Raw genomic sequence first — 22,062 nt, forward strand, 5'->3', positions numbered from 1 at the left:
ATGCAAATATTTTTGAATGGTCACAAGACAAACTTCTCACTGCATCAGTGACTTCTTGAGAGCAGAACTCAGTGAAAAAACGGGAACCACACTGATTTTCTTCCAAATTAAAAAAAACCTATAACACTGATTTTCTAACAAAATCAGCTTTTGCTGTAGTCGTATGATTATTTCCAACTGCAGATTTTCACATTTGCCTAAACCTTATCAACTTTGCCCTTTCAACTCCTCTCTCACTCAGCCCCTTGCCCACAGTCCTTGGGTTTAACATGAATGACCGGCGTGCTGGCTTTTCCCCGTTAACTGCCAGGTTTTTACTTCCCATGCAGGGAAACGTGGATGAGGAGAGGTTAGATTTCACCATTCATCTTCCTCACCATAAGGCTTTCCACTAAACAGCACATCTACTTCTCAAAGGCCGCCTCCTTTCAGAAACTTAAAAACTAATTAATATCTTTTCTTGACACAGCTTCACTCTAAAAGCAGAGGGAAACGGAGTTCTCATTACTTTTGCAGCGGGGCCACTGCATGGCAGCACCGGAGAGCCGCAGCCAGGAGCAATTACAACCTGGGGAAAGGCTTCCCAAAAAAGCACGTGAGCGACACGCGCCCCACCAGCTCCACGGGCCTGGGTAATGCCACAGCCGCTGCTTTGGCTACAGCACCGGGAAACGCCCCCGAGTGCGGAGTGAGGCTCTGTCCCGGACTATCGCTGTCTCGAGGGGCTGCAGGAGGGGACGTGATGCGGAGGCGCTGCGGGAGCCTCGCAGGTGAGAGCCGAGCGCGGCCACGGGGCTTTGGCCAGCCCGGGCACTGCGAGCCCGGGTGGGTCTGGCTGCAGCGCTCCTCGACGGCAGCCCCCGAGGACGTCGCGATCGACTGTTTCATTGATCTCTCACGGGGATTAGATAAGGATTAGAAACCTCCGCAGCGGCCCGGCTCAGCCGCGCATTAGGGAGCCTTCCCTGCTTTCTAGCCTCGCAGGAGAGCGGCGATCTATGGGAACGCTTAACGCGGAGTCGCGCTGGTTTAGCGGGAAAAATCAATAAACCGGGAGCGCCCCGGCGGACGACGAGTGGGAAGAAGGGATTTGGCAGAGCAAGAGCTCCGCAGCAGAGCCCGAGCTCCTCAGCAGAACCCGTCGGGCAGCGCACCCGGCCGGGAGACGCACTGCGCGAACCCCGCGGTACCGGCGGGAGGAATCCGCCCCCCGCTCCTCCTCCGGCCCTGCCCTGCCCTCCCCTCCGCTCCCGCAGCCCGCGGAGCCCCCGCCCGGCCGTACCTTCGTGGTGGAAGCTGCGGACGGTGTTGGCGCGGCTGGCCGCCCGCTCCAGTGGGAAGCCCAGCGCCGCCGGCTGCCCCAGCTGCTGCCCCGCGTGCAGGCGGTAGAGGTCCAGCATGTAAGGCGGGATGACGACGTCCTTGCCGGGGCTGGGTCGCCGCTTCAGCCCGAACATGTGGAGCAGGCGCAGCTCGAACTCGCTGAGCAGGTCCTCGGGGCGCTGCGCGGCCGAGGCGGCGCGGCCCGGCTCGCTGAAACGCCGCCGACCCACCTCGGGCATGAGCCCGGCCGCGCCGCCCAGCAGCGCCTGGCAGAGCAGCAGCGCCAGGAGCGAGCGCGTCACGGCAACCATGATCAACCTGCGCGGAGGAGGAGGAGGAGGCGATGGGAGCCAGTCAGCGCGGACACCGCGCCGGGGGTGTGGGGGGGACGGGCGGGGACGGTCCGCAGGTGGGACCCACCCCGGCGCCGGGCCATGGCCGGCGGAGCCCCTGCCGCGGACCGGCCGGCGGAGCCCCCCGAGGGGCCGCTTCAGGTGCGCAGCGGCACCGAAATCCCCGTGGCAGGAGATCAAAGGGAACGAGGCGGGACGGGGGAGCGGAGCGGGGCGCTCCGCAACAAAGGAGCGCGGAGGTGAAGGGGAGGAGGGGACGCGGCCGGGGGCACCGCCGGGGCCGGGGCGCAGGTGTGCGCCGGGCCGGGCCTCCCGCCGCCGCTCGCCGGGAAGGGAAGGGGCGGCTGCCCAGCAAAGCCAGCTCCTCGCTGAGCTCTCGTCCCGACCCCCGGGCTTCCCCCCACACACCCCGCTGAGCCGAGCCGCGGGGGCTCGGGGCCGGCTCCGCTTCCCTCGCGGCGGGGCAGCGGCTTCCCTCAGCGGAGGGAAAAGGAGAGCTGTTTTCCCTCGGCGGAGTGGAAGAAGGGGAAGGAGGAAAATACATATCCTGCTACGTCCTTAGCCAAACCCACAGGATGACATTCTCCCCCGTGAAACTTTGGGCTGGATTATTATAATAGTAATAATAGTTATGATTAGTGTCCCGTCCCCCCTCTCTCTTCCAGAGCGCAAGCACCTCCGCCGTGGCCCACGGAGTCATCCTGCGGAGAAGGCTTTCAGCGGATCTGCGACCGCCGGAGCTATACCTGTGTGCAGCAGCAGGGGTTGTGTCTGCAGGAGGGTGTTCTGCTCTCGGGGTGTTTTTCCCGCATCACTTGGTGTTACTCCAAACTTCGCTGCTGCTCCTCTACAGCTGCCGAGCAGAAAATAGAAGTTCCCTGAAGTGCAGTCCGCCTCGGAAACATACTTTTAGCAGCTGGTTGAGGAGGCAGAAGGCAAGTCCCAGCCAGGGAAAAAGCTTCTCCCTTTTAAAAGCAGCGATCGTGAAGTTGCTTCTTCTTCTTCCTCCTCGCGTGTGTGTGCCTGCCCGTGAATGGGTCCCTACGTGTCTACGGAGTTAAAAGGCTCCTTTTCAAAAATGTCCCTTGCATCACGCTCATCAGACAGATGGACATTTACCGAGACTCCCGCAGCAACATCAAGATGAAGCTTGACTTGTCTCCGCTCCCTTAAAAAAGAAAGGAAAAAGGAGGGAGGAGGGTAAATAAAAGAGGGGGGGAAAAAAAAAAAAAAAAAAAAGGGGTGGGGAGCCGCCCGCCGCCGTCCCGCGTGGAGCGGCCGCTCTAGGGCACCGCGCCGGGCTCCCCGCCGGCCCCGCACCGCACCATGGCCGGGGGTGGCCGCCCGCCGCCGCCGCCGCGGCTTTTTGTTGCGCGGCGATGTCACGACCCCGGAGGCTCGGGGGCCCGCGCCAATCACAGCCGCCCTGTGGGAGCGGGCTGCGGCCCCGCACGGCTTTTAAAGGAGACGCCGCCTCCCTCCCTCGCTCCTTCCCTCCCTCCTCCCTCGCCCGCTCCCTCCCTCGCCGCGGCTGCCGCCCGCGCCCGGGTCGCAGTGCCGCCGGAGCGAGGGATGTGGCGGGCGGCTGTCCCGTTAAATTGTGGTACCGGCGGCTGATCCGATGCGGAAAGACCCCCGGCCCGCCCAGTCCCGCGTCCCGCTCCGGGCGCCAGTGGCGGAGCGGGACCGGGCCGGGTCGAACAATGACCCATTGTACAGCCTGAGCGCTCCGCCGCCGCAAATCGGATTAGCGCCGTGCTCCGGACTGCCGGGGTGGTAAGGTGCGAAGGTCACGTAAGGTACCGGGAGAATCCCGGAGCTTTAGAACTACTTTAAAAATACATACATGTACTTATTTGTTTTTCTTCCCCCACCGGAGCGTAGAGCCCGCTGCCCAAGCCAGGGGCGAGGGCTGGAGATCTGGGGGTTTCCTCGCTCTCCTCTCCGAAAGAGAAGCGCCCGGACTCGGGAGAAGTCTCTTCCCGCAGCGCTGCCGCGGCGCATCCCAATGCGGGCTCAGCCCGTGCGGGCGGCGGAGGGGTTGGGCTGGGTGGTTTTTTTTAAGATGTGGCTGCCCTCCAGTGGTGGAACTGCGGCGGATCGCCCGGCCCGGCCCGGAACGGCAACCCCGGCACGAACCGCCGCCCGCGGCCCCGCACCTGCCCCGGGGCTGAGCCGCGCTCCCCGCGGGGCCGGGACCCACTCGTGCTCACGCCGGTGCCCTCCGGGCTGCAGCTCATGGCATCGCCCATGCAGTACGACAGTGGCGCACGGGTAGAGAAGGCAGGTCCGTGCCCAGAGCGATTAGGCTCCCAATCCCAGCTGCATCCCTCGATCCCTTCCCGACGCTGGCAAATCTCCTGATACAGAGTAACTCGAGAGCAGGGCTGTGTCCTTTGCCCCATGTCTTGTTTGTCTGCCTGGGCTCTGCGGTAGGGCCAGGCCCTTGCATAGGTATGCGATACCTAGCAATTTAGGGTCCTCATCAAAGCCAAAGCCATCGGCACGCCATCATTAGCCGGGGTCCCGGTGCCTTCCCGGCAAGGCAAGTGCTCTGTGCTCCACCTCCTCTTCCCAATATCTCTCAGGGGCTTCATTTGCAAAAGGCACAGCCAACCTGTGACACCTTGAATTACTGCGGAGGAGGACTTAAAGCAATAACAACTGAGACAGCTCCATTACCAGCTCCTCCTTTGGGAGCGGCCTTTTCCCTCCATCTTACAACTTTTTAGTGTAGGAAGAACACCGATTAGAGACAAATTCAGCACATCTTGGCTGCAATAATTCCTCCTGTGGACCTTCTTCCCTGGGCTTCCCTATCACGACTCCAGCAATTCCCGTGAAGCATCCCTGCAGGATGAGGAGCTCGCCCAGGGAGGTACATACCAGCAAAACAAACCACCCCAGAAATGCACCAGCCTAATTAAAGAGCTGCTAAAGCTCCTTCATGCCAGCAGCTCCCAACACTCGCTAACCTGATTTTCACTCGCCGCCGTGCACACGGTGGGAGAGGGGACACCGAGCAAGGTGAAATCCCTCAAAAGCCGAGTTATTTTTCTGTTGCATTCCAGCACAGATAATGTTTAATTTTATGACTTCCTGCAAGTCTTTAGCATGAACTGAAAGTTCGTGCAGTGTGACTTCAGGGTATGCCAATTATGTAAATCAGCACTAAAATAACAATGGCAACATAGTTTACACATCACTGACATTAAATGAGCACTTCAACTTCTAATTGCCATTCCAGTTCAATCTTAGTGGGTCATGCCAGGAAAAAGTCATTTCTTGCCTCAACACTTACTCCCTGTGCCTGGAGCATAGGCTCTGCTGTATGCCCAGCACAGTGTTATCTCCAGGAGCTTTCTATATTAGGCTAATGAGCCTTAGAAGGGAGAAACGTGTTTGTGGTTGCTCTGAAGGCCTGCATACACTCTGGTCTGATATCAACAGAGTCTTGTAGGTTTACCCCTCTCTGATTTTAAGTATAAATAAGCTTCTCTTGGCCATAAACCACCTTGCCCTTATACGTCATCATGTCTCTATCTGTTTTGATCCCGAGCTGCTGGGGCAGCAACTCTGCCCTCCCATCCTTGAGGCCCCAAAAAACAACACTGAAACACCTATAACATACTCCCTGAGTGCACTGGCACCCATCCACACCAGAACCTCAGCCATGGCCCCCCCGCCTTCCCCACAGAAAGATTTCTTACCAAGGCAGATCCAGCTCCACTGAGGCAGTACCCCTTAAATATGGGGGAAAAGTGCCATCCCTGAAGGTTTGGTTGTGGTCCATGTCTCCTCAGCACAAAAACTGACTAACTTCTGCCTGGTGTTCAAGGTGCTGCACCCTCAGCACCAGCACATCCGAGCTCACCAGCTGAGATTTCTACAAAGAGAATTAGAGACAGGTGTATTTAAGTACAACGAATTGGAGGGCGAGCACGCCTGGATGTGCCCACCCAGGCTTCCAGCTCCACAAACAAGCTCTTGTCCCCTTCCCACTCCTAGGGCTCTGCAGCAGCACATTTGAGATAAAGAAACTACTGCTTAACCAGTGCATTCCCTGCAGCTGAAATTCCTCACAAGCTCTGTGAAAATGAGGAGTTGAGTGCTACCTCAGCTAAATATCCAGCCCCATCGAGGTGGGCTCCCACAATGTCATTGCATTTTACATAGTTACTTCAAGAGCAATCCTGCTCTTCAGCCCAAGTTCTGCCAGAGAGAGAAACCACCATTTACACTGAAAAGATCTGTTTTAGTAAACCTAACTGTGCATAGCTGTTAATCTCCTTTGTGAAATTTCAGTTCTCCCCCCAGAACTTTGCATAGTTGACTACACTGATTCATTTCTTTCTTCTTTACCACACGCACTCCCTTTTTTGTCTTTTTTGGCAGGTGTTTAGGCAGTAAATACTCAATTAGTGGCACCTGCTGCTAATGTTTCAGATCCAGGTGTTCCTTGCTAGGACCCAAACACAGCTGATAGATATCAACTTCAGGTGTTGTTGGATTTTCTTAGTCAAAGGGTGGAAAAGTAGCCAAATAAGGACATGTTTTATAATAAGGTGAGAGTCCTTTTACCATGGTAGAGAGGAAAGAAGAAAATCTTTTCTTCCCCCAGATTTTTTTCTTACAAATCCTCTACAAAATCACATTTATACACTGCTACAACATACTGTCCTTTTTTCCAACTTGGTTACACTGCAACCAGCATTGCTGGTGGGCAGAAGACTTCAGTTGGAGGACCTAGATGAGAAAGGCTCCCTGGGGTCTGTGACCACAGCCTGCAATCCTGGACAAAATGGCCTAAATTCTGGTCTAGGTAGAGACACAAACCTGCAGAAACACTTGCATCACTCTGTGCACAGTGATACTCAACGTTTTATTACTGGCTCCAGCAGCCCTGTGTGACCAACGTGGAGCATTTTTGAAAATTCCCAATTTAGACCACGGTCCCCTGGATATGAGAAGTATGTGAGACATGAAATATTAATACGAGTGAGGGGTTTTTTATGGATTTTGCACATTTCAGTGAATAAACCTCTTGATAAAAGTCTGTGCTGAAGTATGAAACATATATACGGTACAGCATCAAATGTGAGCAGGGCAACAGCTGAAAATGAGTTAAGATGTGTTAGTGATGTTGAGGTTTTGCCTTTGTAATGGGTAGAGATTATCTGAAAGCTTTTCTTTTCCTGAGCTGTGCTTCCTGTTGGCATCTGTGTGAATATGATGTGTGGCCATTCTTTAAAATATTACTTAATGCTGTTTTCCAAAGACATATTTGCCTTTTGGTGGTTTGTCTTTTAACATCTATCAACTGACTCTGCTGAACAGCCTGTCTCCTGTTCTGTGAAGGATGGATTCTCACCTGAGAAGATAATTTACAAGAAGGTGATTTGTTTTTGAAGAGAGGAAAGGCAACTTATTCAGAAATATCTATTTCTTTTTTATTCACATTTGCTGAAATCTGGCAGCTCTTCAAAGCTGTAGCTCTGTTGCACAGTGAGTCTCAATTTCATTCATCAAATCTCAGCTTGCTTTCCATCATAGTGGCAGGGAAATTGGAATTTATCAGGAAATACAATGCAGACCCAGGATTTTCTCAATTTCAAGTGTGTCTCCAGTGCTAGTGAACGATAGGAGTTACTCCCAGCTCTGTTACATCTGCAAATAGAGGCTGCAGCAATCAGTTCACTTGGCTGTGCAGCTTTGAAACTGCAAGACAAATTCCTACAATTTGTAATAAAATTACTGGGGAAAGAGGAAAAGGGGAGGCTAATATGATAATATTAAAAAAAAAAGATTTTTCCTTTGATGCTGCAAACTTCCAGATTTCAAAATCCAGCATTTGACCTGTGGCTTTTATCATGAAGAGGTGAAAATGCCACAACACCTCGGTACAGCCTGAAGAACAACCAACCCATTACTGGACAGACTCCAAGGCACTGCCACCACTGATGCACGTTTAATTCCATGCTGTAGGAATAGTCACAGACTAGGACAATTCAATAGGCCATTAACTGATTCAGAAGATCTCAGTTCTCTTCCCAGCAATAGGAATGTCTCCTTTTACTTTCCATAGTGCCTTGGTATTCCCACCATGGAAATGGGATGATCGTGCTGACCCTCACTTGTAAGTTCCTGCAAGACCTTCAAGTAAAAGCACTAAGAGTTAGTCACTGCCATTGTTTGGGGTTAAATATTAGGTTAATACCAACAATAATCTCAAATATCTGGGATCCCAAGGCTCAATCTTGCCTCAAAGACAGTGGCAAAGTTCCTACTTGTTTTAGTGGTACAGGCTTACATGTTTAAGCAATGAAGAGACAGGGATGCCAACTCTTCTGGTCAGAAGATTTGGAGCAAAGTGGGATTTTTTAATTATATAAGTCTTGTTAGGAAGACAATGAGGTGAGGGTGTTCTCCCACAAGAAAGGGAAATGGCTGCGTCATAGATGGTCCACTTCAAGAGCTTATAATTGCATCACTGCAGAGATGACGTCAAGCAAAATGGAGGATAAAATAAAGTTACGCATATTGCCTTAAGAAGTGCATATTTTAGCAGTGAAACTGGATAATGTTTTGCAATTAAAATAAAATAAAGACAAGCATGACGTTCTGTTTAAGCAGATTGTCTGTATGAAGGCTTTATTGTAGCTGCAGATTTAGGGCATATGAAAAGGTTTTCTGTGCTCAGTTGCAGGATGAAAAACATTGCATCATCGGGCATTCTTGTTCTCTAACACTTCTTTGCCTTTGATAGTGAGTGCTTGCAATTTTATTTTCTGCTGCAAAGCCATGTTTGCTCAGGTCGTTATCATTCCAATTTTTAAATATCCTCTTAAGACTAGGCAGAACTACAGAGAGCAACAGTGAAGATTTGTGCCTGCTCCGTGGCATGTGCTCGGCACAAGTGATCAGCTGCTGCACCTGCTTCGTGCTGGCAGCAAATCCATTTGTGAGTTGCTTTCAATCCCATCCCTTGTTCCCAGATTCCAGAGGGGCTCCAATGGGCACAGGTCCCCATTCAAACATCACCATGGAACTTTTATCTGGGAGCCTGTTTGCTTGTGTGCTACAAAAGCTACTGACTGGGATGGCTCTTAGGAGAACAGCATCCTTTGACTAGTGCCAGGCTCTTGTCCGCTCCAGCGCTCCCTCTACGGTGTTCCAGAAAGCACATTCCAGATTGGAGGGGCTAATTAATAGCAGCACACATTCAACTGCTTCAAGGGCCTGTTTATCCTCAGAACATCTGGAACCTTAAAGTCATCGACTCATAGTCAAAGTCATCTCCCTGTATCCAGCCTCCACATTCCTTTCCAAGGGGAGGAATATCCACTGTCTCCATTTTACAGGAGGAAAGAAGGGGCAGAGATCAGAGAAAGGCTGTTTTCACTGAGAGGTGCACAGGGGACCAAAGACCTGTGGAGGTCACACTCGGATTTTCAACAATGCATAAGCAGGTTAGACACAGTCCTTGGGGTTAAAATCCCAACATTTCAAGTGAGATGTTCAGAACTCAGCTTGTGGAGACATTTTTTAAAAGCCTGATACCAAACCTACTACCCAATAGTTTCCTGACAAATTCCTACATGCCTTGTCCACAGTTCTTTCTGCAACCCATAAATCCTAGCAGGAATATGATAATCCCATTCATCTACAGAGAAAAGTTCTAATGTGGTAAGAATCTGTTCACACTGGAGAGACAGGAGTTTTTACAGCTTTGGTCAGCACAATAAGGTACCAGTCAGGGTATCCACGTACAGATTTGTACCTGGATCAGTCTCCACAGGAGAAGGACACACTGAATTCCCACATTTGCTGTGCCATCACCTTCTCCCTTTGCTTTTTTCCAGACCCCACTGCAGGATGGTTGTTGTGTAGCCAATCTGCTCAGCACTTTGGGAAAGCCTGGGCCAACCTTTATATTCCTTAATACCTTTAACTGCCTTCCCTCACCACACCTCAGCTTCCTGCTTTTTTTCTGGTATTTGCAGTGACCTATCTACCCTCACTTCACGTGCTCATTAAAGTAAGCACTTCCATCAGCCTGTGCAGGATCAGCCTGGAAAAGCAGTGCCATGAAACATCCATGATGTGCAGCATTGTCCAGTTACTAATTCCATGATTCCCACCAATTCTGCTTTCTCCACCTGGACTTAGGCAGCCTTGGTGCTGTGTTACCGTGGGAGATTTGCCTTTCCTTTTATTTTCTGTTTCCTCTCCAGTATTCAGGTGTAGAGGCTCAGTAAACATTCACATCCACTTAAGGTGGGTGTACATTATTCCTTTAGTCAGCCGTGGAATAAACTCCTTTGAAATAAATCAAAATACTAAACAAACAAACGAGCTGGGGAAGCATGGAATAAACTTCATTTATTTCGTACCTTTGACTGTCTCCCTTGCTTTCTGCTTCCCTTTGCACATCCCAGACCTCTGCATAAGCCCTGACAGCCAATGGGTTTCAAAAAACCATTCAAGTTCAAAAAAGGAACTGCCCCAAAATTCCTCCTACCCCTCTTTGCCAGAAAGGGCAGCCAGCACTTGAATCAGGAAAGAAGTAAGATCACCACAAGCCCCAAATGAATACCTTAAATAATTTTAAACAAACTATAAGCCCTGGTTCAGATGCTCACACAGCCTAGGAAGAATCCTGAGGACCTGAAACTCAAGTTTGCAAATAAATCCTTGGAAAATCAGGGCTGATCTCTCCATACCAGTGGAAAATTGAAAATCCAAGTTGTGCAATCGAATGTGACATTCATTTCTGCAGCTGGTGGGAAAATAGTTTCCTTACAAAATAAACTTAATAAAAAGTAGACTGTTTTGTATATCCTTTTTTTCCCCCTAAGCAACTTCTAAACTGTCAGACATTAATTCTGAGGAACTGTGATAGATTATAAAAAATACACCACTGAAATAATATGTCAATATTATTTTTTCCTTTCTTCCCTTCATTCATTTACAATATTGGACACGTTCTGATAAAACAAGCTTAATTTTCCAGATCTAAAACTATGAAAAAGCTTTTTTATGAACTCTCCAAAGGAATACCTACTTATATGATGAAACTAGGATTTATTCCTCTTAAGATGAAGTGAAATCACTGCTATCCCAACTGAATGCCGTTTGCTCTGGGGCTTTCCCAAAACGTGGAAAGGAGGCTCCTGAGCTACCTCAAGGACATCATTTAAATTTTTAAGCTTTTAAACTTTTAACATTTTGAAGCAGACCAGCAGGTTAGCAGGACTATCACCATTGTGTTCAGAGAAATAGTCTTTTCCAATGCTCTTCAAGAGAGGAATAACTGCTCCTGGCAACCTCTTTGTTAGTCCTGCTACCAATAAAAGCATTTCTAATATCACTACTTCGATATAAACAATGTAATAAAACCAGAAAAAGATATATAACTCCCTTGAATGAGGAGTTTTTAGAGCTTTTCTCTTACTGTAATATTTCCCATCCTAAAAGTGGAGGAAACTGCAACAAATCCCATCTTAAGGGGGAAAAGGAAACCCCAAGTTAACTGTGGGGAAGTGTTCAAGTCCAGGCTGGATGGGGCTTGGATCAGCCTGGTTTAGTGAGAGGTGTCCCTGTCCCTGTCCACAGCAGGGGTTGGAGCTGGATGATCTTTAAGGTCCATTCCAAGCCCACTCTGTGACCCTCTGAAGGGAATCTCTGTCTCACCCTTGCTAAGCCAGTGGTGTAGAGTGGGCAACTGGAACTTGGCAGCTGCAGCTTGGAGGATTTCAGCCACCCTGCTGTGCTGAAGGAAGGCAAGGATTTCCAGCCAGAAATGGGGATTCAGGGGGCAGAGTGCCCCTAGTTTCTTCCCAGGTTACTGAAACTTCAACTGTTCCTTCAGTTGTGTGGAAAACACTATTTATAGCCACCTTAGGGTTAAACAGAAATGCAGGTGCAGCAATACCAAAGTGATCTGTCCTACCACTGCCCAGTCTCAGAGCCCTGGCAGAAGTGTGCCTTATTCACTGCTTCCCTCTCTTCTCACAGCTCCGTGTTCCTCAGGAGCCCACTGCATTTTCAGAGAAGCAAAACCTTCTTCTTCCAAAGCCCAGGGCCAAATTCCACGGGAGCAAGCTAGACCCACAGCCCTGTTTGTATCTCTTCCTCTGAGGCTACATCTCTACTAGTAAATCCAGTGTGCCTGGGAACATTCCTGGGCATGGAGGCCAGCTGGCATGGAAAAGCCTGCTTCACTGCTGGCTTCCTCAGTGGGATGGCTGCATGCAAACTGCTGCTTGGGGATGGTCCCAGCGATGTGAGAACAAACCACGGTGAGAAACCACCTGGGAGAGAACTTCCTGGCCTGGCCCAAAGGCACACTGGGGGTGTCGTGACAGAACCACAGTCACTGGCTTTGGATGTGTTCCCAGGCACTGCAGTGTGGAGCAGGGCAGGTGTTCCCAAGGCCATGCCCACCTCTGCATGCCCAGAGGATGCAGGACCGGGGTTAAGGCTGTCAGCTGGTGGGGATTTCACCCAGTGCTGAACACGCTTTTATCTGCACAGGAGCTGTTGATAAGGCAGCATTTAAAGGCACCCAGAGGGGAAACCACTTGAAAGCAGAGCTGAGGTGATCCAAAGAGCAGCTCTGGGGCAGGCTGGGGTGGGACCCCAGGGAGCCAGAGCTGTGGGGAGGTGAGACGGTTCCTGAACACCCAGTGCTCATTCCCAGAGAGAGGCTGAGGGGTGTGAGGTGAGGGGACTCCTAAAGCCCCAGTGCTCAGCCATTCCCAGAGAGGGGATGAGGGGTGTTTGCCACAAACTCTGCACAGGTTTGCCAGGATCAGTGGAGCTCTTCACTGGGACAGCTATGGCAAGTACCACGACAGAGTTCTGTATTGTGTTTGATCCACAAGCTGGTCCAAACTGGCACCCAGCTTGTGACTGGCATTCTCTTCATTGGGGTGTCCCTCTATGGCCATAAACCCTGTCTTGTTTGCAGGGTGCAGGGAAAGGGATTGCCTTTTCCTCCCACATCCTCACTGAGGGCCTCCTCCACTTCTCACACACAACCATTCCCTACCTCAGGTGTCTCCAAGTTAAGATGAAACTTCTCCAGACATTTAAGCTAACTCTGACTATTTTCCCTGGGTTAGGGAGCAATTGTACGTGCTGCTCTGCTGGTAGGTGAAAGGGGGGAAGGGGTTGCAGGGACAGGAAGAGGAGCAGGGATGTTTGGCAGAAAGTGCTGCTGCCAGGTGAGGATGTGTGACCAATACCTCTTTGAGCAGGTTTTTATCTCAGTTTTGTTTTCTTTTTTAAAAAAGCTCAGTGATGGATATGAAGATGTTTTCATTCAGCTCACCAGATGAACATATGGTCCCAAAAGCAATCTGTCCTATAGATAATTATTCAGTCAAACCTCAATCAAGTTTTATTCCTTCACTACTGAGTCATAGATTGGGCAGGAGGTATCAGGGTTTCTACACAACCACTGCAAAGCCACTTCTCCCATCTGTGCTGCAGTTTGATAACCCCTTGTTTGGATTCAGGCTTGGCATTCCCCATGGCTAATTTATTCCAGAGATGAAAGACCCTTCCCTTCTTGCTGCATCTGCCCTCTGTTCAGCACAGGAACTTTCTGAAGCCGGCCTGGCAGCCAGGAACAGTCCCAAACAGCGTAGCTGATCAAAACCCAGACTGCCACCATCTCTCCCAGCAGATACCTCCTTCCCAGCCCTGCTCCATCACTCGTGCCAAAACTGCTGCCTTAAACAGGTTCCAAGAGCTGGTTTGTCTGCAAAGTAAAACCTTCTTGGAGCACATGCACAGCATTTTGCTCAGTGGGGTCCTGATCAAGGTTGGAACATCTATATTACAAATATATTCTTTCCTTTATATTTCAATGCAATGTAAATTCATTGAACAAGTAAATCTCAGTTAAAGTCTTCAACTTGTAAGCCAGGATTTAAAAATCTATAGGAGCCATGTTCCTTTCCCTGCCATAGCTGAAGGTGCAGTAGCTAATGTTTCAGCTAAGGTTTTGTTCCAAATCAAATGAGGTTGACATTAGGCCCACAAAAGGAAATCATGATTGATGATTTGGCCTGTACAACTACAATTCTTTTAGTAACAAAAATATTTTGTAGGTTCATTTATTACTGAGATCAAGCAATGAGTTTGGAGCTATATAAAATGGTTCAAATTAGATTCAAGTAATTGATATTTTGAGTGAAGATAAGCTTTTCTGGATTTAAAAAAGGGCAATAAAAGCTCAAGTAAGCTTATATCTGAAATTGAAGCCTTCAAAGCTTCTTTTGCCTTTTTAAAATTCTCTTTTTCTTTTTAGTGTGAGAGAGATACACACACAGGAATGGGGGGAGGAGCAACACAGATGTGTGAAAAAAGAGGAGTGATTTTCCCAAGCTGATTTCCTGGGTGACCTGGTCTCCCTGGGAATGGTGCCCATGTGATCTGCACCAACTGGATCAGCAACAGCACAAGAATCCAGAGCTTCCAGTGCAACATAAGTGGCAAAGGGAGGAAAAGCCAGAAAAGCACAGATTTGACAATCTCACTACAGAGATTGTCAGGAAGACCATGAGTGATCAAGGAGTTATTAGCGAGGAAGAAAAGATGGATTATTTCTGATTTTCTTATTTTATTAAATATCATCATTAGATATTTAATTTCCTGTGCCCACTAAAAGTCTACAAAAGTTCTTTACAGCTTCTACCAGTTGTTTAATCTCTAGAGTGCAATTTGCTTCTAATTACAATCAGATCACAATTACAGATTCACATTTTTCTATAGCTTCTTTTGGGTGTGAATATGAACTGGTGTGACACAGAACAGTTTTTTGCTTTAACAAAACAGTACACAGGACAGTTTGAGCTCAGCTTTGGTTTGCAGCTTTTCAGTGTTCCCGTTTGAAGTCTTGGAGAGGATAGGAAGTCTAAATCCACTGAACTTGTAAAGCTCAGCTCAAACTGTGAGTACTCAAACCAGCTGAAGAGCTACTCCTGCCTAAAAACACTTGTTACAGTATCTTGGTATTTCTGGGACTCATCCCAGATAGAACATGACAAAACACCAGGATCTTTTCCTCAAAGACAGTCTCCCATGATCCCCATGCAGGCTCTAGCTTCAGACTTTCTTTGTAAATATTTTTCCTTTACAATGGTTCAAGAACAAAAGGTTTAGCAGGCCGGAAATGTCAATATTTGGTTTTGATGAGAAACAAGTGTCTCCTTTCTCTTACTTATAAAATATTGTCTCTTATAAGCAGCTCTCCCAAAAAAGCAGAGGAGCACTGGAGTGCCAAGGCAGGTAAGTACAGCCACCCAAAGTCCGCTCTGGATACTTTACTTCTTTAAAGAAGTCAAGAAACTAATTTTTCACTAGAGAAATCCATTTAGCAAATATTTCCCAGAACTTGGGAATGACAAATTCAGATTGCCCTGCAGTAAACCCTGGATTACCTTCAATAACACACAGAGACCTCCTCTGAAATGGGCTGGACAGAACCAATGCACATATTTTGACTGTGTCTGATGATCCCTCTTCTTTTTTTTCGATTCAAACAAACAAAGGCAAATTATGCCTTTTGCCTTTGTCTGCTTAGAAGTCAGTACCCTAAATAGTGGATGGAGAATGGAGAACTCATTGCCCTTGATTAGTGGGAATTGAGGCACAGGGAGGTTTAAGTCACACTTTCCCATGGATGAATGTCTTTTTGTTGTCCCTTTTATCCAGTAAAAAGGAGGCTCTAAATGCAGTTGGCTGTCTGCTCTACCACAGTTCAAGTCAATAGACTGTGCTGGGGAGTCTCAAATGTTTTCTTTCCTCATAAATTACCTTCATTAGCTATGTAAATAGAAGCCTAATGAGACACTAATTAGCTGTTAAGATTTCGATCTCAAATAACACAAACAGTTGTGCCGTAACCATCTGTTTGTGTTTGCCAAGGTGCGAGCACGTGCCACCAACCTGCCAAGGCCACGCTGCTGCTGCTGCCCTGTGTAATGCACACATCTCAAACAGGAGCTGGTTTGGGTAGCAGTGGGGTGGCATCAATACCTCCAGCTTTCTCCTCAAGGTTATGGGGCTGCTCCTAAAGTGTTTGTGAGGCTGCACCCTCAGAGCAGCTCATTTGTCCTTGCTTCTCAGGCTGTGGGAAGTTTTCTTTACTGCCATTTTATTGGGAGAACTGAAGGAGTACATAGGGAGTTTGTGGACTCCCTAAAGGAGGATTTCACAGAATCACAGCATAATTTGGGTTGGAAGGGACCTTTGCAGGCCATTCAGTCCAGCCTCCCTGCAATGAGCAGGGACATCTTCAAATGAATCAGGATGCTCACAGCCTCATCAGCCTCACTTGAATGTGTCCAGGGACGGAGCATCTACCACCCCTCTGGGCAACCTGTGCCAGTTTCACTCCCTCATCATAAAAAAAATCTTACTTATATCTAATCTAAATCTCCTGTCCTTTAGTTAAAAACCATTACCTTATCACAATGGCTCCTACTAAAAAAATCTGTCCCCATCTCTCTTATAAGCCCACTCTAAATATTGAAAGGCTGCAGCAGGCTGAACAACCCCAACTCTGCCCAGCCCTCTGACTGCCTTTGTAGCCCTAAATTTTTCACTGGTACCAACATAAGCAAAATTAGAGAGCCCAGGAGGAGCTGACATGGATGTCTATCTCACTAAAATGAAGTATCAATAACCTAGCTCACACTCGATGAAAGAGCCAGTCTGAATTATTTACTGTATGTCATACTTCAGGTTTTAATTTCAATATATGGTGAGATGTACGATAAATTATTCAGCAGCAGGACAAATTAAAATGCAGTTTCAAACCCCATTGTATTTTCTACTCCTAGGTCAACAGTCCAGTTCACAACGATGGCTTGCTAATCTATTTTTGCAAAGGGTTTTTCAACCAGAGAGGCACAGAGGCACACAAGTTTTCCATTGCAGCAAATCTTATCCAGCCTGAATCATTTAACAGCCTATCCTCCTTGAGATACATTAATGAAATACAGCTTGGGCAAGAGGGTCAAATGTACCTGCAGCATGGCCCAGGAGGCAGCACTTTGTTTGCTCCAGCTTTTCCCAGGGGATTTCCAAGGGTGTGAGGGCCCTTGTCCTCTCACTTTTATTATTATTCTGTGTGCCAAATGGCTTCTTAGAGATATTTTATTTTACTTTCTAACTTTTTCTCTTCTCTCTATGCATGATCAGTTTTGTAGGAAGGTCTGGAAAACAGAGCTGGTGTTCTAACCTGTCCAGGCACCTGATTTTATTGTGTTGGGATGACAGGGAAGAAGGTTTCTTCTGTTCTGAACAGTTGTGAGTTCAATACCGAATTGTTGATTGGTCTTGCAACTTATTTTTAAAGCAGCCTTGCAAAGTTCTTTATGTCCACTTGTCAAGATATTTTCCATCCTCTTTTTAGCAAACACAGTAAGGAAACACTTGTCAATATTCCTCCTCGAGACCTCCTCAGGGATGTCTCTTTAGACATAAGCCCAGGGGACAGTGATTCGAGTTCTGTTCCTCAATGGGTAACACCTCTGCAAAATTACAACCTCCTGAGCAATAGAATATGCAATATTCAGTCTTGCAAGAGTGATAAGTCTAAGATCCGATATTTCCTGACTCATCAGAGCTCACAAAAGAAATCTTTGTATTCTCTAAGGGAAGACATTCCAAGTTTCTGTCCATAAAAGAGCCTAAGTTCTTCAAAAATCATGACATGTTTATGTAGAGTAAAACAATTTTAGGTCAGTTTAGGACATTCTGTCCCTCTAAAATCTGTACTGCTGAACTTGTGTCCAGATTATCATCTGTCTATGTGTTGCAACAAGAACGTTTGACAAAACTATATTTAAACCAAAACCTTCAAAGCCTTTGACCCATAACCAGGGCTTTATACAATAGTCTGCAAACAAAACCTTGTTTGCTGTTTTGTTTATAACTGGCTCATCTGTTCTGATATCATGGACCTACCCAGAGGTTTGATGATGAAAACTGCTCCCAGTCAAAAGTCCATGGAAACAAAGTTCCATCAGACACAATGGTTCAAGGAGCCTCGAGAAGGTTTCATTTGAAATATCCTGCATCTGATTGACTAATGCCCTACCAAAGGCAAAGCAAAGATTTGGAAAGAGCTCTGCCTGTGTTGCTGTAATACCTGGAAGCAGCAGATGATGTGTGTGACCCCAAAGTGGGCATCCTCTGCCCTGTGCCCCAGCAGGGAAGGAGTGGAATTTCCTGCAGCTCCACAGTGTGCTGGGATCAGCAGCGAGTTCCCATGGCCCAGCCTGTAGTGCAGCCACAAAATCCCCAGGGGCAATGCTGGTGAAAGGCTGTCCCACTGCTGTGCAGGGATGGAGCAAGGAGCCAAGGGCAGCCAGGGCACCAGGAGTGCACCAGCCTTTCCCTCAGAGGCAGAAAGGCTCTGAAATGCAGCCTCGGCGGGATTGTACACAAGGGAAACTGAGAAGCTGCCAAATCCAAGAGCTGCTGCTTTACCCGAAGTTAAATAGGAAAGAAGATTTCTTTAGGTTTCTGGAGAATCAGAAACCCTGGATTCCTGCCAGCCTGAAAAGAAACCCCTACATACACCTTTATGTCCAGATAATGTATCTGTATGGACAGCTTATCTCTGAGAACCCTCCAGCTGAAAAAGCTGGGCTGAAAATTGCCATTTCCACTTTAATCTTGGTCCCTGAGGTGAGATGAACAGAAATCTGTTTGTTTCTTCCTTAGCAAAAGTAAGGCTACAGTAAAGAGGAGTATGAGGTGGTTGGACTTCTCCCACCTCAGAAATATCCCACCAAGCTGGGATCCAGTTACATATTGAGTCCACAACATGTTGCATTCAGAACAATGGGCAAATCGTTCTGTGCAATGGGTCTCAATTTCTGCACCTGAAATACTCAGTTAAATAGCTACCAGGCATTGCATAACCCAGTTTATACATTTTAGGGTGTGCTGACATGCCATATTGCCTGAGCACTTGGTCAGGAAAAAAAACCAAACATTATTGATATTACAATAATACTTGCAAATGATAGACGTCTGCAATTGCATTAAATTAAAACCTGGTGCAGTTCACAATACTCAGATGGGGCTGCATGAAACAGGAATTCTATTGCAATCAAACTATTTCAGCTTAAATATTTGGACATTATGGATGTAAAAATTAAAAGCTCAAGTTTATACAGATACTTCAGACAGTTCAGCAGAAACAAACTTTACTTTTCACAAGAAAATAGTTGCAGTAGCAGATTTTGCCAGTCCATCCTGTGGTACCATGACACAATTTGTCAGGCTGATCTCCCTGTGACTTTTGGTGTTACTGGAGCACAGTTCAAAACTGGAACCTGGTTCTTTGCTGTCCAGCAATCATTTTTAGAATATGTACCTTTTTTTAAACCAAAACTGGGATTGCCCCATGAATCAGTGGTGTTGGCTGGAGCACTGTACATGCAAGAAACAAAGGCAGCAGCATCTGCCTGAAGTTACTGTTCAGAGCTTAATTAATACCAGGGTTTTCACCCTCATATTGATACTTTCCTCTTGAATGGAGTGGGACTTGACCTTGTCACAACAAGATCAGGACAAGTCTGTGAAAACAATGTTGTGACATCAAAGCCAAAACAAAGGAATGTCATCACATATTTCAGAGGAGGACACGATGGGGTCCTCTTACAGTAGCAAAATTTTGTCACTGTGAATCCTGGGACACCTTCTTAGCTACCAAGGCTCTCTGAAAAGGAATTGCAAATGGGAGAACCTGGAAGGTAGGAATTTCTTGAAAAACCAGGAGATGTGGAAGCCGTCACTAACTGGAATAAAGAGGCTCTACTGACTCTAATGGGGTTGGACAGACTCACATCTGTAGGAGATCTGGTCCACTGCAACCGAACTGTGGAAAGGATGTAGAAATTAAAATACCGCCTCACTGCAGGGCACATAAATTCATCACCAGCGTGCTCGGGCATTGCTCCCCGTCCCTCACCGTGTAAATAAGGCCACAGCATTTTCATTTGTGGGTAAGAGCTCTCAGTTCCTCGTGCCCCTCTCCCACGTGAAAACCCCCACTTAGGGCTGGTTACTTTTCCACCTGATGCTTCTCTGGAAGAGCTGCACTGTGAAATCCCTGTTCCCGGCAGCTGCTGCCTCGTAGGGGGGGAGTTCCCTGTGCCCCCTCCCCTCCAAGACTTAACAGTGCAGCCTTAGAAAGGGGATTTTCCAGTATAAACACAGCTAAGCCAAACTCTTCTCCTGGCCTCTCCGTGCCCCAGCCCATATTTGCCCCACATATAATTACCTATGGATTTCACCTAGAAGACAGAGGATTTCACTTATAGCCCCAAATAGGCAGGCTCTGACGTAATGGCAGTCTGAGGAATATAGGTCAGGGAGGTGGCCTGGCCACTGGAAATGGATTTTGGAAGCAGAATAAGCAACCTTGTTAGAGGAGAAGATAGTAATCAGCAGTGGTCCTTGGATCTAAACATTTCACCTCCAGCACTTTTGCAGCTACAGCCCTCATCTGTTTCACTTTCCTATTTTAAGTACCTGACTCACATCCTAAATATTGACTTCTATTTTTCTATTAGCACTGGATTTTCAGCCTCCATATTGACTTTGACTGTACCTATGGTTGATACTAAGCCTCTCAGGTCAACAAACTTTTATAGCTGTTAGCTGCTCAAACCACAGTGGGCAGGAACTGGCACTATAGAGCAGTAGCTAGAAGCAATATTATTGGGAATTATAAATTATTCCTCTGCCTGAACTTTTCCTCTTATTCACATAGCTACATTCATTTTTAAACATGTGGCAAACGAATCTCACAGTGAGGACAATTGGGACTCTGTGATTTGGGGAGCACTGCCACCACCAGCAGGGATGGATTCTCCCCTGGGAGCAGTGGAGTAATGCCAGAGTCACAGCCGAGGTACAGCAGCATAATCTGGTCAGTAGTGCTGTCTGTGAGGACAGACAACAGCCAGCCAGAGGATCAGCAGCCCCAAATCCATCTCAGCTGCACACACAAACCCCTAATGTCTCCTTTGGCTGACGTTTTAGCAGCACACGGAACTGAGCTGTTGCAACCAAACATCAGAGAGACTCGGCCATCCATCATTTGTAAAACACTTCATGTATGGAAGAAACAATAACAACATTAAAAGAACATTATGGCAGTGACAAAGCCAAGCCTAAAAAGTGAGGAAATGCAGCAATTAAGATTAACTTATGCCTCACAGTATAATATTTTTCTGCAGACCACATACTATTTTTTGGAATTAGGACCCGTGCTCGGGAGCAGGGACAGGGAAGGTCCAGCTGGCAACAAGCTATGTCCAGGATTTTACTGACACAGGGTGAGTGCAGCATTTAGATGTGAGAGGAATTGTATGAAGCTGCATCCCTTAAAAGATGCCCCTTTGGGTGCTGCTGCCCCTGGGGACTTGCCCAGCACGTGTCCCTGCACAAAGAGTTCACAGAAAAGGTTGATTTCCTGCCATCCCCCTTCTGCCACTCAACCTACAGACAGCCAAAATGTCACCCGGATTTATCTTAAATTTTAAGTCCGTGCCATGTTCAGTTTAATGCTTTCTAAAAAGTTGTTATCACTGAGGAAATGATTACTGGGATGATAAGCTATGAATGACTTATTCATGCACTATTTTCAGTCCTTCATCAGTCTACTAGATCTTGTGCTTATGTTCCAATCCTTCACATACTGATTAATTTTTCATGTGCTACCAGGCCTTTTTCAAGCAAGAACTGCCAAACTAATGCAATCTGGCCATTTAGTAAGCTGTTCCTTTCCTTTTTTGTTTTTCTTACCCCATGCCTGGAGTACAAGCCCGTGGAAGGAAGGAAGGGTCTGTCAGAGAACTTGTATGATACTTGTGATTTATTATTAATTGCTGGCACAGCAGTCCCTGCAGGTCACAGGACCCTGCCTGTGCTAAGCAATGTCTGGATGCTGTGCTGGGCAATGTATTGACTAGGAAAAGGACTTTTCCCAGCCTTTCTAAGCAGGCAAAGGTAGAGTGGAATGGGAATGGCAATAAAGCTGGCTGACCAAGTGCACATGGGGCTGTGCTGCAGCAGAAACTGGGCAAGTGTCTGGAGCTGAACCCTCCACAGCAAACTTAGGAAACAGGCTTTTCCCTCGCCTGAAGCCTGCAGAATTACAGTTTTCAAGGATTTACCACTTAATGGCAAAATTCTGGCCCACAATTACTCTGTGTTCTCTCTGCCAAAGCACATACACGAGCTGTAATCAGAGAGCAGCTTTTTTTCCCATCCTCCCTCCAGCTTTGCCATGAGGTGGAAGAAACTGTGATGGGTTGAGCTTGCTTTTCCCTGCTGTGCCAGGAATGAC

The 22,062-nt window shown here is 47.7% G+C and overlaps 1 protein-coding gene across 5 annotated transcripts in view; it reads right to left on the bottom strand.

Moving 5' to 3' along the window:
* BMP2 (bone morphogenetic protein 2) overlaps nt 1-22,062 on the bottom strand; it is a 230,273-nt gene that overhangs the window by 80,564 nt on the left and 127,647 nt on the right. For 4 of the 5 annotated variants that reach the window (XM_088160740.1, XM_088160739.1, XM_014895080.2 and 1 more), the window contains exons 3-5: nt 5,387-5,562; nt 2,423-2,844; nt 1,283-1,641 (exon numbers count right to left, since the gene is read on the bottom strand). In XM_088160740.1, coding sequence (XP_088016866.1) covers nt 1,283-1,634 — 352 coding nt within the window. In that variant the 5' untranslated portion in view covers nt 1,635-1,641; nt 2,423-2,844; nt 5,387-5,562. Of the gene's footprint in view, nt 1-1,282; nt 1,642-2,422; nt 2,845-3,522; nt 3,661-5,386; nt 5,563-22,062 lie in introns of those variants that run through there. The other variant, XM_014895079.2, reaches the window with a different exon arrangement.

Source organism: Sturnus vulgaris, chromosome 3 (assembly GCF_052056855.1).
Source record: "Sturnus vulgaris isolate bStuVul1 chromosome 3, bStuVul1.hap1, whole genome shotgun sequence".
NCBI classification, from domain to species: Eukaryota; Metazoa; Chordata; class Aves; order Passeriformes; family Sturnidae; genus Sturnus; species Sturnus vulgaris.